Genomic DNA, 17833 nt, shown 5'->3' on the forward strand with positions numbered 1-17833 from the left:
ATACTTTATTCTGTTTATTTCCTTTAAGCCATATCAATTCCTCTGCAGAGTAAAATAGGCTATTTAAAAACATTGTAGAGAGATCCTAGGATGTCTTCAAACCAGGCTTGTGAATAACTCATATAAGAGCTTGTTTTAGTCAGTTGGGGCTGCTGCAACAAAGTACCATGAACCAGTTAGCTTATAAATGTCAGATATTTATTTCTCACAGTTCTAGAGGCTGGAAGTCTGAGATCAAGGCTCTGGAAGATTTGATGTCCGGTGAGGACCCACTTCCTGGTTCATAGACCATCTTCTTGCTGTGTTCTCACATGGCATAAGGGGTAAGGGAACTCTCTGGAGTTTCTTTTATAAAGGCACTAATCCCATTCATGAAGCCTCCATCCTCATGACCTAATCACTTCCGAAAGGCCTCACCTCCAAATACCGTCACATGGGTCATTAGGTTTCAACATATGAATTTTGGAGGCACACAGACATTCAGTGTATAGCAGAACTGGTTATTTAGACTGATGCCATACTTAAGGGGGAAATACACTAGTATTAAAGAGATTAGGAGATTGGTTCAAGATGGCAGAGTAGGACGTGCTCTCACTCCCTCTTGTGAGAGCACTGGAATCACAACTAACTGCTGAAAAATCATCGACAGGAAGACACTGGAACTCATCAAAAAAGATGCCCCACATCCAAAGACAAAGGAGAAGCCACAATGAGATGGTAGGAGGGGCGCAATCACAATAAAATCAAATCCCATAACTGCTGGGTGGGTGACTCACAAACTGGAGAACACTTATACCACAGAAGTCCACCCACTGGAGTGAAGCTTCTTAGCCCCATGTCAGGCTTCCCTGGGGGTCCGGCAACGGGAGGAGGAATTCCTAGAGAATCAGAATTTGAAGGCCAGCGAGGTTTGATTGCAGGACTTTGACAGGACTGGGGGAAACAGAGACTCCACTCTCAGAGGGCACACACAAAGTAGTGTGCACATCGGGACCCAGGGGAAGGAGCAGTGACCCCATAGGAGACTGAACCAGACCTACCTGCTAGTGTTGGAGTGTCTCCTGCAGAGGTGGGGGGTGGCTGTGTCTCACCGTGAGGACAAGGACACTGGAAGCAGAAGTTTTGGGAAGTACTCCTTGACGTGAGCCCTCCCAGAGTCTGCCATTAGCCCTACAAAAGAGCCCGGGTAGGCTCCAGTGTTGGGTCACCTCAGGCCAAACAACCAACAGGGAGGGGACCCAGCCCCACCCATTAGCAGACAAGCAGATTAAAGTTTTACTGAGCTCTGCCCACCAGAGCAACAGCCAGCTCTACCCACCACCAGTCCTTCCCATCAGGAAACTTGCACAAGCCTCTTAGATAGCCTCATCCACCAGAGGGCAGACAGCAGAAGCAAGAAGAACTACAATCCTGCAGCCTGTGGAACAAAAACCACATTCACAGAAAGGTAGACAAGATGAAAAGGCAGAGGGCTATGTACCAGATGAAGGAACAAAATAAAACCCCAGAAAAACTACTAAATGAAGTGGAGATAGGCAACCTTCCAGAAAAAGAATTCAGAATAATGATAGTGAAGATGATCTAGGACCTCGGAAAAAGAATGGAGGCAAAGATCGAGAAGATGCAAGAAATGTTTAACGAAGACCTAAAAGAATTAAAGAACAAACAAACAGAAATGAACAATACAATAACTGAAATGAAAAATACACTAGAAGGAATCAGTAGCAGAATAACTGAGGCAGAAGAACGGATAAGTGACCTGGAAGACAGAATGGTGGAATTCACTGCTGCAGAACAGAATAAAGAAAAAAGAATGAAAAGAAATGAAGACAGCCTATGAGACCTCTGGGACAACATTAAATGCACCAACATTTGCATTATAGGGGTCCCAAAAGGAGAAGAGAGAGAGAAAGGACCTGAGAAAATATTTGAAGAGATTATAGTTGAAAACTTCCCTAACATGGGAAAGGAAATAGCCACCCAAGTCCAGGAATCACAGAGAGTACCATACAGGATAAACCTAAGGAGAAACATGCCAAGACACATAGTAATCAAATTGGCAAAAAAACTGGCAAAAATTAAAGACAAAGAAAAATTATTGACAGCAGCAAGGGAAAAACGACAAATAACATACAAGGGAACTCCCATAAGGTTAACAGCTGATTTCTCAGCAGAAACTCTACAAGCCAGAAGGGAGTGGCATGACATATTTAAAGTGATGAAAGGGGAGAGCCTACAACCAAGATTGCTCTACCTGACAAGGATCTCATTCAGATTCAATGGAGAAACCAAAGGCTTTACAGACAAGCAAAAGCTAAGAGAATTCAGCACCACCAAACCAGCTCTACAACAAATGCTAAAGAAATTTCTCTAAGTGGGAAACAGAAGAGAAGTAAAGGACCTACAAAAACAAACCCCCCAAAATTAAGAAAATGGTAATAGGAACATACATATTGATAATTACCTTAAATGTGAATGGATTAAATGCTCCAACCAAAAGACACAGCCTTGCTGAATGGATATAAAAACAAGACCCATATATATATATGCTGTGTACAAGAGACCCACTTCAGACCTAGGGACACATACAGACTGAAGTGAGGGAATGGAAAAACATATTCCATGCAAATGGAAATCAAAAGAAAGCTGAAGTAGCAATACTCGTATCAGACAAAATAGACTTTAAAATAAAGAATGTTACAAGAGACAAGGAAGGATACTACGTAATGATCAAGGGATCAATCCAAGAAAAAGATATAACAATTATAAATATATATGCACCCAACTTAGGAGCACCTTAATAGAAAGGCAACTGCTAACAGCTATAAAAGAGGAAATCGACAGTAACACAATAATAGTGGAGGACTTTAACACCTCACTTACACCAATGGACAGATCATCCAAACAGAAAATTAATAAGGAAACACAACCTTTAAATGACACAATAGACCAGATAGATTTAATTGATATTTATAGGACATTCCATCCAAAAAACAGCAGATTACACTTTCTTCTCAACTGCACATGGAACATTCCCCAGGATAGATCACATCCTGGGTCACAAATCAAGCCTGAGTAAATTTTAAAAAATTGAAGTCATATCAAGCATCTTTTCTGACCACAATGCTATAAGATTAGAAATCAATTACACGGAAAAAGATGTAAAAAACACAGACACATGGAGGCTAAACAGTACATTACTAAATAACCAAGAGATCACTAAAGAAATCAAAGAGGAACTCAAAAAATACCTAGACAGAAATGACAATGAAAACACGACAATCCAAAACCTATGGGATGCAGCAAAAGCAGTTCTAACAGGGAAGTTTATAGCAATACAAGAAACAAGAAAAATCTCAAATAAACAATCTGATGTTACACCTAAAGGAACTAGAGGAAGAAGAACAAACAAAACCCAAAGTCAGCAGAAGGAAAGAAATCATAAAGATCAGAGCAGAAATAAATGAAAAAGAAACAAAGAAAACAATAGCAAAGATCAATAAAACTAAAAGCTGGTTCTTTGAGAAGATTAACAAAATTGATAAACCATTAGCCAGACTCATCAAGAAAAAGAGGGAGAGGACTCAAATCAATAAAATTAGAAATGAAAAAGGAGAAGTTACATCAGACACCGCAGAAATACAAAGCATCCTAAGAGACTACTACAAGCAACTCTATGCCGATAAGATGGACAACATGGAAGAAATGGACAAATTCTTAGAAAGGTATAACTTCCAAGACTGAACCAGGAAGAAATAGAAAATATGAGCAGACCAATCACAAGTAATGAAATTGAAACTGTGATTAAAAATCTTCCAACAAACAAAAGTCCAGGACTAGATGGCTTCACAGGTGAATGCTGTCAAATATTTAGAGAAGAGCTAACAACCATCCTTCTCAAACTCTTCCAAAAAGCTGCAGAAGGAAAACTCCCAAACTCATGCTATGAGGCCATCCATCACCCTGATACCAAAACCAGACAAAGATACTACAAAAAAAAATTACAGACCAATATCACTGATGAATATAGGTGCAAAAATCCTCAACAAAATACTAGCAAACAGAATCCAACAACATGTTAAAAGGATCATACACCATGATCAAGTGGGATTTATCCTAGGGATTCAAGGATTCTTTAATATACGCAAATCAATCAGTGTGATACACCATATTAACAGATTGAAGGATAAAAACTATATGATTATCTCAATAGATGCCGAAAAAGCTTTTGACAAAATTCAACACACATTTATGATAACTCTTCAGAAGGTGGGCATAGAGGGAACCTACCTCAACATAATAAAGGCCATATACAAAAACCCACAGCAAACATCATTCTTAATGGTGAAAAACTGAAAGCATTTCCTCTAAGATCAGGAACAAGACAAGGATGTCCACTCTCACCACTATTATTCAACATAGTTTTGGAAGTCCTAGCCGCGGCAGTCTGAGAAGAAAAAGAAATAAAAGGAATACAAATTGGAAAAGAAGAAGTAAAACTGTCACTGTTGCAGATGACATGATACTATACATAGAGAATCCTAAAGATGCCACCAGAAAACTACTAGAGCTAATCAATGATTTTGGTAAAGTTGCAGGATACAAAATTACTGCACAGAAATCTCTTGCATTCCTACACCCTAATGATGAAAAATCTGAAAGAGAAATTAAGGAAACACTCCCATTTACCACTGCAACAAAAAGAATAAAATACCTAGGGAGACAAAAGACCTCTATGCAGAAAACTATAAAACAATGTTAAAAGAAATTAAAGATGATACAAACAGATAGAGAGATATACCATGCCCTTTTGTTGGAAGATTCAATATTGTGAAAATAACTATACTACCCAAAGCAATCTACAGATTCAGTGCAATCCCTATCAAATTACCAATGGCATTTTTTACAGAGCTAGAACAAAAAATCTTAAAATTTGTATGGAGACACAAAAGACCCTGAATAGCCAAAGTGGTCTTGAGGGAAAAAAATGGAGCTGGAGGAATTAGACTCCCTGACTTCAGACTATACTACAAAGCTACAGTAATGAAGACAATATGGTACTGGCACAAAAACAGAAATATAGATCAATGGAACAGGATAGAAAGCCCAGATATAAACCCACACACCTATGGTCAACTAATCTATGACAAAGGAGGCAAGGATATACAGTGCAGTAAAGACAGTCTCTTCAATAAGTGGTGCTGGGAAAACTGGACAGCTATGTGTAAAAGAATGAAATTAGAACACTCCCTAACACCATATACAAAAATAAACTCAAAATAGATTAGAGACCTAAATGTAAGACCAGACACTGTAAAACTCTTAGAGGAAAACATAGGAAGAACATTCTTTGACATAAATCACAGCAAGATCTTTTTTGATCCACCTACTAGAGTAATGGAAATAAAAACAAAAATAAACAAATGGGACCTAATGAAACTTAAAAGCTCTTGCAAAGCAAAGAAAACTACAAACAAGATGAAAAGACGAGCCTCAGAAAGCGAGAAAATATTTGCAAACAAAACAACAAAGGATTAATCTCCAAAATATACAAACAGCTCATGCAGCTCAATATTAAAAAAATAAAAACCCAATCCAGAAATGGGCAGAAGACCTAAATAGATGTTTCTCCAAAGAAGACATACAGATGGCCAAGGAGCACATGAAAAGCTGCTCAGCATCACTAATTATTAGAGAAATGCAAATCAAAACTACAATGAGGTATCACCTCACACCTGTTAGAATGTGCATCATCAGAAAATCTACAAACAACAAATGCTGGAGAGGGTGTGGAGAAAAGGGAACCCTCTTGCACTGTTGGTGGGAATGTAAATTGATACAGCCACTATGGAGGTTCCTTAAAAAACTAAAAGTAGAATTACCATATGATCCAGCAATCCCACTACTGGGCATATACCCAGAGAAAATCCTAATTCAAAAAGACACATGCACCCCAGTGTTCATTGCAGCACTATTTACAATAGCCAGGTCATGGAAGCAACCTAAATGCCCATCAACAGACGAATGGATGAAGAAGGTGTGGTACATATATACAATGGAATATTACTCAGCCATAAAAAGAAACGAAATTGGGTCATTTGTAGAGATGTGGATGAATCCAGAGACTCATACAGAGTGAAGTAAGTCAGAAAGTGAAAAACAAATATCGTATATTAACGCATGTATGTGGAACCTAGAAAAACGGTACAGATGAACCGGTTTGCAGGGCAGAAATTGAGACACAGATGTAGAGAACAAACGTATGGACACCCTGGGGGGAAAGTGGTGGCAGGGCTAGTGGTGTGATGAATTGGGAGATTGGGATTGACATGTGTACACTAATATGTATAAAATGGATAACTAATAAGAACCTGCTGTATAAAAAAAAATAAAGAGATTAGGAGTCTGTACATGTGGGGGGCAGGAAATATATGGGAAATCTCTGTACCTTCTGCTCAATTTTTCTGTGAACCTAAAACTGCTCTAAAAAATCAAGTCTACTAAAACAGAAATGAAGCATTTAAACTCACATCTAAACAGTGCTTTACAAAAATTATTGAGTGCTTCCTGAATATAAAACAGCTAAACCTGTTGCTGTTTTGTAACTTTATGTGGTTTTGATGGGATTTGGTTGTGAAATTAAGATGTGAGAATCTCGCTGATCTGTATCAAGTATTACCTTGCCATTTGAGAATAAAACAATTTATAACCTCCCCCAGGAAGGCATGCTAATTTTTAACATGTGTTTCTCTTTTTATGTACTAATGAAAAGCTCTTTCACACTTTAAGGTTGGTGTAAAAAAATAAACAAATAAAAGCACATGTGAGCCCCTGACCCCACTGTGGATTTAGTCAAGATGTAAAAACAATATTGATTGTGGAGTTTGGAAAACAGGATTATTGGTTTCGTGGCAGTACTGAAATCTGGAGTATATGGAAGATTCCAGCTAATCAACTGGAACAACAATTGTTGTCTGTCATGTATCCTTGTCAGCACTTTAAAGATAGAAAAAAAATAGAAACATGGACCCATGGTTCTTTATATCATGCCTAACTGTTAAAAAAGAAACAAAAAACAGAACAACTCTTCATAAGTCATAAAGGTTCAGAATGAATCTGGATATTGTTCTGTGTACCTGACCCTGTGATCCTCACGTGTCTTGGAATGAGGTGGATGAAGTGTTTGTGTATAGATAATCAAATTATGTATGCATATTTTTGTGTCTTATAAGTGAAGAAACTGGTTAAGGTAATTCTCCAAGGTCGTACAACTTAAAGAGTCCCCTCCTCACAGATCTGACTCAGAACTGGTATGTTTCTGTTCAGTTTAACTGACATTTTCTTCTTTACTATGTGCCGAACACTATGTTGGGCACTGCAGATATGAAAGTGAGTAAGACAGAGTTGTCATCCTGAAGGAAGTTGTAGTATAGCAGAAAATACAATTTTAATACAGTGATAAGTTTTCTGATAGAACTGATACTCTGTCTTGTGCCAAGGTAAGGGAGAGCTTTTAGCTTACTCTGAAAGTCTAGGAAAATCTTCTCAGAAGTGAACCCCTCACTTGAAAGATGAATAAATAGTGTAACTCATAAAAGAGGTATATCCTACTTTTCTCTGAGTCCTCTGCAGTAGTGATCTGCTTTATAGAATGCCACATTATAGTTATCAATGTCTAGCTGTATTGATATTTAGGGGTGGCAATACGTAGTAGAAAATATACTCTGGTTATTTCATAGAAGTGTCTTGAGTAAATTCCTTCCTTTTCCCCCAACTTCACCACCACTACCAAGAATGGGTGGCGAAATTTCCATGGTATAGGGTCACATCTGTTTCTTCCAGGCCCTCCAGAAAGAAACAGTTTGTCAGGGGAACTCGGAAAGGGCTTCTTGGACCAGATCTCTTTAAGAAGAAAATTAAGTGCCCCTAGGGGAAGTATCTTGGAAAATTTTAAACTGCCTCTGTAAACTTTGAAGGATAGCTCTTGACAGTGCTTGCTGTGGGTAAATCCTGACTGCCTCCTCTGACCTTAGCTGTGGTGATCCACCTGCCTTTTCTTTAGCACTATTGGTCAGGCACACATTCCTCTGTTCCTCTAGCCTCCTGACTGACTTCCAGCTCCCAACTTTCCCTGACCTGCTTGCCTGGTTCTTTTCCAGACACCTGACCTGCCGTAACCTCAGATTCAAGCTCTGACCTGCTAACCTGGACAGTGCACGCCCAGCCTGCTGGCTGACAGACACAGTCAGCCTGTCCCCCAACCCTGCCCTGGGCCAGAGTGTCTGACTGCTGGGCAGCAGTGACTCGCTACACCTTCCCCCCACTACACATATAGGCGGGGCACACCAACATCTCATGAGGACGGTCACAGCCAAGGCTAGAAAGGGAAGGAAGAAGGAAAACCTGTTAGGGAAGGTCTGGGATGGGGGAGGAATCTAGTAAGTTTAAAGACAGCCCTCAAAAGTTCAGTCAGTCAGTAAATAGTTGAGTGCTTCTGTGTGTCAGGCATGTGCTGGGTTATAGGAGTATAAGATGAATAAGGAGGATATTTGGGATTATAAAAAACTATTGATATGAAACACTTTTACAGCATGTTTTTATCACCCTGTTATCATACTTGTCACATAGTTTTTATGCTACGTAAGGAAGTTTTTTGTAACTAAACTCTTATTTTTTGTGGCTAAACTCTTAGTATTATCCTAAGTTAGCTTCCAAGGTTATTGTACCCCAAATACCATTTGTAGTTTAAAGTTGAATTATACTTATTTGACCTGAGAATTTAGGGATTTCAGGCAATGTAAGTTCTAATGTAAAATCTTACATGTGATTGTATTGAAACAGAAGGAATGATTTCCTGTTCTTGGCAAATGCTGTCATATTCTGGAAGCAAGACTGTCAGGAAAATGATGAAGTTTGCCAAATGTTATGTTCAGTTTGTGAAAAGAGACTGTGAGGCATTTTGTGAGCCTTCACCCTTAGTGTCATCTGGCCATTTGGAAGCATTGGTCAGGGATGGGTGGCAAAGTCAAAAACTTTTAAAGGCCAAGCAGGTAAATGCACTGGGGTAGGGGTGGAGCAGTGAATACAGATGAGATATTTAAAATAATATTATCAGATATCATTGTAAAACTGCAACAACAGTGCAGTCCTGGCCAAACAGGAGGATAGCAGCATTTACCTGTCGTGCTCAACTTCTGGGCGCCATTTATCCTGGGAACCAGGCTACGCTCTTAGGGGTAATTGATTGGGAGAACTGATATACTCTTATATACAATAAGGCAACAGAAAATGGTGCCATTTCCAAGGATTCACCAAAATGTAGTCAATACTTTGTGAAATGCTACTTGTTTCCTTTTCTTCAGAATTAGAAAAGCCAATGCACATTCAATACTTATTCTAAAAAATTAAATAGGTATGGTTGTAGATCATTCATTTATAGAGTTTAAACATGTTTTGAGTGACAACACACACACACCCCCCAACATAGCAACAAAAGACCCAGGCTATTAATTTCTCATATTACCTGAAGAGAAAGTTTGAATTGACCACATAAAATCTCCATTCAGTAGTTGTAGTCTTGAAGATAGATTCTGCAGCAAATCAACTCAACACTCGGCAAACACTGTGAACAACTCTGAGCTCTCACTGAGTGTGCATGACATATAATATACTACTGGGAAAAATCTCTACAGTTTGTTTAAAATATAATTGGTGATACACTATTTGATTCACAATCAGATATGAATCAGAATCAGAGAGGGTAAGGTATAAATAAAACAGAAAAACTCATTGTAGCAGCTGGAAGAGCCTGGAAAAATTAACTCCCCTAAGGAGGAGAATTATTTCCTGATTATAGAGGTTTTCTTATTTAGCTAGTATTATTTCTTTTATCTGTTAGACAAATTATACATGTATTCAATTTCAAATTTAGGCATTGAATTGAGCACTTTTATTTTTCTTTAAGACTATCAGATGTTTGCCAGGAAAGGCTAATTGTGTGTTATCCATCAATATAAACAATAAAAAAATTCAGCCAAAAATCAAATTTATCGCACAACCTATGCTCAGTGGTTTTTAATTGTATTGTCTTGCTTTTTTCACAATTCTGTGCCAGGGTCTAATGGCTATTGATTGTCCTCATACTGGCATTGTGGACTATCAGCAAGTGGCTTTGTCATTTGCCCAGGATTTCCAAGAAGCAGGTGGCTCTGTTTTGACCAATTTTGAAGTAGAAGATATTGAAATGGCTAAAGAAAGTTCTTCAAGAAGTAAAGATGGTAAGCAATCCTTGTCTTTTCTTTTGAATACTGAATTGACTTCTGAACAAACTTGGGACTGTTTTTGGCTAGGGTAGCGCTGGCAAGAGGGCCACCAGAAGCTAGGCTACAGTAAGGGCCCAGAGCTGGAGGCAGATACAGAAGGGGTGAGGGTGAGACCGGATATGGGAGAACTGGGACTTCTAGTGAGTCTTGTGCTGATAGAACTAGGCATTGATGGGACACTTCTGACTAGTGCTAAATCCCGAACTGCCAAGGCTGTTTATGGAAAGTTAGCCTGCAAACACTTCCCTATCTAGGTTAGTCAGAATCCCCTGGGAGTGCTTGTTAAAAATGCAGATTTTAGCATCACCCAGTCTTACTGAATCAGACTGTCTGGGGATAGGACATGACTCAGCCATTCTGAATTCCCCCTCTACCCCCCCCCCCCCACCAGTTCCTTCATTGTAGCCTGTACTTAGAGTTTGTTTTGTTTTGCTTTGGGGACAATTTTTTTTTTTAACCAAATGAATTAGTTTTTAAGCCTTAGATTCATTGTTGGGAAATTTGAAGGAGAAAAAAAGTAGTGTTCAGTTCATTCTTTCTTGACAGGTTTTTAAGGAGATCTGGGCTATCTGAGTCATTCTCCCAGTGTCCTTTTAAATTCTAAGATGATGAGCAAAATTGTTAAATAATTGAGATTGTTAGACAGGTAGCATAATCAATCAAATCTATGATATAAGTAAGTAGATCATATTTTTTTTACCTGCTGTACATATGCTTTATAGGTCTTTGAGATCACATGTATCTGATTGGGAACTAATTTTATAAATAGTTTATCATTGGAAATTCTGTGTTGTGATAACTCTTGCTTCTCTATACAACTTAGAATCCGCAAGGATTCAGATAACCAAGACTTGAACAACAAGTGTCATAGCATTAGTTCTGTGAGAAAATGCATACTGATTTATGATGATCCATTTTATAGCCTGTTTTCTAGGATTGCAGTTCACAGAAAAGCTGGGACTGTCTATTTTGGAGCTGGGGTGGGGAATGGTTTATAAGTATAGATTAAATGAATTAAAATAAAATATGCTAAAAACATGCCAGAGTTTTGTATATTGTCAAATATGAACTAGTTTAATCTTGTTACTTGGTAAAAAACTTTAGAATGAAAAGTAGGGGGCAATAATGGTTATGACAGAGACAATCTTTTAAATGATTACTAGAATAATGTTTGTTTAATGTAGGCTTTCTTTTGCTAAAAATAAATCTTTCACTAATTTTTTTTCAGGGATGAAATACCCAGTTGTTATAAGGAATACAAAGGTAATGATTCTTAAGCAAAACTACTTTCATCTACTTTATCTATGGTCATCTCCTTTCTTAAAAAGTTGAATTAACCACAGTGCTGTATTTTATGTCATTGAATGAAATTCGTCTAATGTAAAAGTTATTCTGAGAGAAATCCTTTGAGAGCAGTGTAACAGCTTTCATTCTAAGAAGGGTTTCAACTTGGAAATGTCTTCATGAAGTGTTTGTGCCAGCAAAGGATAGGATTATAAGCACTTAGAGTAATAAAAACTGATAGTTTTATTGCTCTGCCTACTTATCTACATTAACTTATTAACTGTCTGCTAACGAGAAGACTTTGGGGGCAGGGAGCAGGTTGTGCAGAGAGAGATGGACTACTTTTCTTCATCTTCTCATAGTCTAAAACAAGAATTATTGAATGGCATAGAAGCATTTCGTTAGCTGTATGTTCACTGAACGATCAGAGTTCAGTCAGGAGAGTAGAGTCATCAATGAGTATGTTATAGGAATTAGGCCTTACACATTTTTAAAAAATATTTATTTATTTATTTTGGCTGTGCCGGGTCTTAGTTGCGGCATGCGGGATCTTCACTGTGGCATGCGGACTCTTAGTTGTGGCATGCATGCGGGATCTATTTCCCTGACCAGGGATCGAACCTGGGCCCCCTGAATTGGGAGTGTGGAGTCTTATCCACTGGACCACCAGGGAAGTCCCCTTACACAATTTTTAAAGGATCTGGGGAAGTGCAGGTTCAGAAGGGGAGTTGGTAGATCAGAGGCATCTCCAGCCAGTCTGAGAAGCCACATGTGTCTAGCTGCTGAAGTGGGAATGCAAGCAGGAAGTTCATGAGGAGATATGGGGGGCTCTTGCCTCTGTCTATACCCAAGCAGTGGGCTGGAGCAGTGCCTGATCAGTAGGAGCAGTAGTTGGGAAGCTGAATGTGGAGCTGTAATTTACTTTGCAGTGGGTGTTTGTCACTTCATTGGACTAGAATGACCTTCAGAGAATAGTGGCTGCTGCTGTACTTCTGCCTGCCAAACCATATGCAATTCCTGTTTGGTCAGCTTTAAGCTGGAACCGTATAGGGAAGAATTGTTGTTCCCAGCTTAACCAGATCGACACAGTATAACCCCCTGCAGTCCATCCCTTTTCAACTTGGCATCCATTCACACCCCTTATAATCATATTTAACTTCCAAATAAAGAGAGTAGAAAAATTATGCTTCCATCCACAAGGTGCAACTATCTTCCATACACCTGAAGACATGCTTACTCTCCAAAAAAGATACGAAGTCTACTTTATTGATCATGAATGTTCATTTCTTTTCTAGCTGAGTCACTCTCCCCCTTTGAGATCCTGCAACTTAAATACTGAGATAAAAGGTTAACCACAATTTAAGCATCTTATATTAAATCAGTAGTTCTCAACGGGAGGCAGTTTCTCCTCCTAGGAGACATTTGGCAATGTCTGGAGACATTTTTATTGTCACATCTAGTAGAAGGGGGGCAATGCTACTGGCATTTAGTGGGTAGAGGCCAGGGATTCTGCTAAACATCCTACAATGTGAGAGACAGGCCCCCAGAACAAAGAGGTATCTGGCCCCAAATGTCGATAGTACTGAAGTTGAGGTGTTAGACAGTGGGGAAGTGACAGAGATGGGTGTGTTAGTCATCTAGGGCTGCCTTAACAGAACACCACAGACGGGGTGGCTTTAACAACAGAAATTTATTTTTTCGCAGCTCTGGAGGCTAGAAATCTAGGGTCAAGGTGCCATCAGGGTTGGCTTCTGGTGAGATCTCTCTTCTCAGCTTGTGGATGACTGTCTTCACACTATGTCCTTACGTGGCCTTTTCTCTGTGCGTGCACATGTGCAGAGAAAGAGTAGGAGAGAGCAACCTCTGGTATCTCTTTGTCTTATAAGAACACCATTCCTATTAGATTAGGGCTCCACTTTTGTGACCTTATTTAACCTTAATTACCTCCCTAAAGGTCCTGTCTCCAAATACAGTCTCGTTGGGCGTTAGGACTTCAACGTATGGATTTAGGGGAGACAGAATTCAGTCCATAATAATGAGGATAAAGAAATAATTGGGTAATTTATAGACAAATATATTTATTTCAAAATGAGGAAGAATTACCCATAGCTACTACACTCCTCATTTCTGTCACCAGACATGTGGTCATAGCTGATATTTATAATTTCCTTCTTCCACTACTCATTCCATAGTCCCTTTGCCCTTGGCAAGCATCTCAGCTGGTCATGGTTCCTAGTTTGGTGGGGTAACTCAAACTTTCATTCCTGAAGTGTCTGTGCCATTCGAAGCCCTGCCTGTTTTGGGTTGTGGTACTTTCCATTAAGTTTTATAATAATACATGGGAAAATTAAGGCATGTCCCAGGAGAGCTACATTCCAGATGTACTCCTCTTTATCATCCCTGAGCCCTCTATGTGGTAGCAACTCAGTTTCTCCTTGAGAGTCAGAATCAATTACCCCACTCAGTACAGTAATCCCCTCTGCCTATTGATCACTGGCAGGGGGAACCCAAAGTGGCCAAGTGTGGCAGTATCAATTTCTAACTTAATGCAACCATTGCTTATTCTCTAATGGAAGCCTTTTTCCCTTGGGAACTAAGACCTCTAGACCATCAGAGCCAAAAGTTGTAGGGATAGGAAGCAAAAAATTTTACTGTAATAGTAAGGAGCTACTCCCATTTTCTGCCTCTTGATTTCCAGGCCTGTGAATCCTGGCTATGGGAGAAACAACACCATATATTAGTCACTGGTTTAGAGCATGTAGAGAATCCTAGAAGACCTTGCCCCAGACCTGTAGGTGTTGCCAGCCAACTAGTGCTGTTATTGAATCTTCAAAAGCCCATTCTACTTTTTGTCACCCAGCAGCTTCAGGATTGTGGGGAAAATGATAAAATCAGTGCATTACACAAGCATGAGCCTATTGTTATACTTCATTTCCTATAAAATAAGCTCACTGATCAGAAGTAATTCTTCTAAGTAAAATACCATAACAGTGAATAAGGCATCCTATAAATTCACAGATGGTGGTTTCCATAGAAGCATTGTGGGCAGGGAAGACAAATTTATATCCAGAGCAAGTGTCTATTCCAGTGAGCACTGAGTGCTGCCTTTGGTTTTTGATTGAAGTGGTCCAGGGACCATATCAGTGGCTCTGTTGATTCCGCTGTTGGCAGATTGAACATTCAGCAGTGGTTGTAAACAGATCAGCTTTGGTGAGTAAGTCCATGTTGCTGAACCCTTGCATTACCTCCTTGCTGCCATAACCATTTAGTTCATGAAACCATTGGGTGAGGACAGGGGTACCTGGGGAAAGAGGCTAGCTAATGTCCACAGAGCAGGTCATCTTGTCTACTGATTATTAAAATCTTCCTCTTCCACGATCAATCACTCTTTAGTGAACATTCATATAGTACTCAAATATCTTTTTTATCTGAGCCCGTTTGGAGAGGTCCATTCACATACCTTTTCTCCAGAGCTCCCTTTTCTGACCATCCAGCAAACCATTAGTCATTGCACATGAAGCAGTGTAAATCCATACTTCTAGCCATCTCTCCTTCTAGGTAAGATAAATAACCAAGTGTAACGTTCAGTGTTCTTCCCCCTGGGAAGATTTCCCTTCACTGCAGTCCTTCAGGGCCACTCCCGAGTGGGGCTCTGGTGCTGTAGCTGTTCATTTTCAAGTGACGCCAGAATGTTGTGCAGAACCATTTGTAAACCAGGCCTGTATTTTTTTTCTTCCTTGGTCAGCTGATGACAGAGAACTTTCCATGGGGCCATGGGGGCAGGCTGAGAGGGAGGAGATGATTTAGCAGTAGAGGTCATGGGAATTTGAGCCACTTGCCTGCACAATTTATGTGTGCCTACAGGACCTATACAACCCTTATCTTGTATATTCCACTTCCTCTTGATGACAGAGTGCTGTGTACACACCCAATTTTGCAGCTTGGTGAGTCAGACAATACCTAGTTCATAATGGTTAGTTCACATGGTAACTTGGTGACCTGTGGTCGAGTGTTGAGCCAAAGGCAGAAGCACTTTCTCAAAAGGAGACTAATTACCTGCAGAGGATGGTATAACTTTCCTCCAAAATCCTACCGTTCTGTACTGATTCCACCTCTAGGGGCCTACCATGGTCTCCGTAAAACATCACTGTCACACACTTCAGTTACCATCAGAGCTGCTGGATCATGTGGCCCAAGTGGCAGAGCAACCAGGGTCTCCATTCAAAAAAGGATTAAAAAGCAGAATGGTTGGCAGCAGTGGGAAGTGCAGGCCCAGTGTGGAGGAGCAACAGTGTGAAAAAACATTTGAAGTGAAGGAGGAGTAAATCCTGTAAAGCTGATGTCTCCAGTGACTTTAGAAAAGAAATAGAAAATCATCATAAGCTTTCTCTGCCTGAAGATTTCTTTTTTAGATATATAAATTTATTTATTTTATTTATTTATTTTCGGCTGTGTTGGGTCTTTGTTGCTGTGCGCGGGCTTTCTGTAGTTGAGGTGAGCAGGGGCTACTCTTCATTGTGGTGCGTGGGCTTCTCATTGCAGTGGCTTCTCTTGTCATGGAGCACGGGCTCTAGGTGCGCAGGCTTCAGTAGTTGTGGCTTGTGGATTCAGTAGTTGTGGCTCGTGGACTCTAGAGTGCAGGCTCAGTAGTTGTGGCGCACGGGCTTAGTTGCTCTGCGGCATGTGGGATCTTCCCAGACCAGGGATCAAACCCGTGTACCCTGCATTGGGAGGTGGATTCTTAACCACGGCGCCACCAGGGAAGCCCTGCCTGAAGATTTCTATCACTTCTGGAATTTCTGTGAAGAACTTGATCCTGAGAAGTCAGCAGATGCACTTTTCTGCAAGCCTTGGCCTTCGATTAGTGGGTCTTTACGAAGTATAAAATGAACAAAAAATCAGCAAGCCCAATATTAACCTTCACTGGAGATTTTATTATGACCCTCCTGAGTTCCAGACTGTTATTACTGGAGATAATAAAATTCAGTTCCATGTGGGGTATTTCAGGGAGTCTCCTGATGAACCTCCTGTATATGTTGGTACAGATGGAGCAAAGAAAAATTGTATAATTGATCAAAATGGAGATAGTGTTTGCTGCAGTCAAATTTGTTTTGATGAAAAACTTAAGTAACATAAAAAGAAAACTAATCTCTTGAAGAACATAGATGAAAACTGCACAGAAGCAGCCAGAGCACTGGGTTACTCATTGGAACAGAGAACCATGAAGATGAAACATAGAGATAAAAAAGTCAAGACAAAGACTTTTCATGATGCAGGCTTAGTTGTCCCAGTAGATGAAAATGATGCTGAGTACGGAGAGCTCCCTGAAACGGATGCCAACTTCAAGGGAATTTGCAAGACAATTTTTGAAGCACAAAGTGATGAGAGACTAAAAGCTTTTGCTCTCATTCAGCGATGACTTTTGTGCAGTTTGCTAGTGATGAATGTGATTATGGGATGGGGCTTAAGTGGGAATGGACTTCCTTGCTATGGTTCAGACTATTGTCATAAAGTTACCTGCCAGCTTTTACCTCTTACCTATACTCTGTTGAAGAGAAGTCTCTTTGCAGAAATTATTGAAGATTATCTGGTAAACAGGAGTAAAGAAAACACAGACCAACTTGCTGCATGAATGAGAATTGGCTTTCTTTGGTGTGTAATACTTTAAAGCATTAATATTAAACCTGTGATTTTTTTTTAAGGAGTACATAAAATAAACTGATGGAAACGTTTACTAAAAACTTTTATAAAGCTAAAACATAAAAAAGATTAAAAGTCTGCTTCTGCCCCTGCCCTCATCTAAGGAACATTTTCACTAGAGTACTAGTCTGCATCATGTGATGCAGGATATGCAGGGGCCTATGGGATACCAGTGGATATGTATTTCACCCAAATTTGCTATAGTTGTTGCTTTTATTTTGACATTTTCTTTTAGTATAGTTAAATAATATAATTTAAAATTTAAAATATAATTTTAATATATAGTTTAAATTATAAAATATAATTTAAAATTTTGAGGGACTTCCCTGGTGGCGCAGTGGATAAGAATCCGCCTGCCAATGCAGGGGACATGGGTTCGATCTCTGGTCCAGGAAGACCCCACACGCCGCGGAGCAACTAAGCCCATGCGCCACAGCTACTAAGCCTGCACTCTAGAGCCCACGAACCACAACTACTGAGCCCATGAGCCACAACTACTGAAGCCTGCGCACCTAGAGCCTGTGCTC

The 17833-nt window shown here is 39.8% G+C and overlaps 1 protein-coding gene and 1 pseudogene across 5 annotated transcripts in view; both read left to right on the forward strand.

Annotated features, from left to right (window-relative positions):
- Positions 1 to 17833, forward strand: part of L2HGDH (L-2-hydroxyglutarate dehydrogenase) — a 52424-nt gene that overhangs the window by 17811 nt on the left and 16780 nt on the right. For 3 of the 4 annotated variants that reach the window (XM_082845381.1, XM_082845380.1, XM_082845382.1), the window contains exons 5-6: positions 10115 to 10277; positions 11551 to 11585. In XM_082845381.1, coding sequence (XP_082701507.1) covers positions 10115 to 10277; positions 11551 to 11585 — 198 coding nt within the window. Of the gene's footprint in view, positions 1 to 8870; positions 9051 to 10114; positions 10278 to 11550; positions 11586 to 17833 lie in introns of those variants that run through there. The other variant, XM_082845383.1, reaches the window with a different exon arrangement.
- On the forward strand, positions 15667 to 17270 carry LOC309965736 (histone PARylation factor 1-like; annotated as a pseudogene). The gene is made up of 2 exons: positions 15667 to 16005; positions 16384 to 17270. The product of its transcript is annotated as a histone PARylation factor 1-like (transcript).

The sequence above is a fragment of the Leucopleurus acutus genome (genome assembly GCF_964270905.1).
Source record: "Leucopleurus acutus genome assembly, chromosome: 1".
Taxonomy (NCBI): domain Eukaryota; kingdom Metazoa; phylum Chordata; class Mammalia; order Artiodactyla; family Delphinidae; genus Leucopleurus; species Leucopleurus acutus.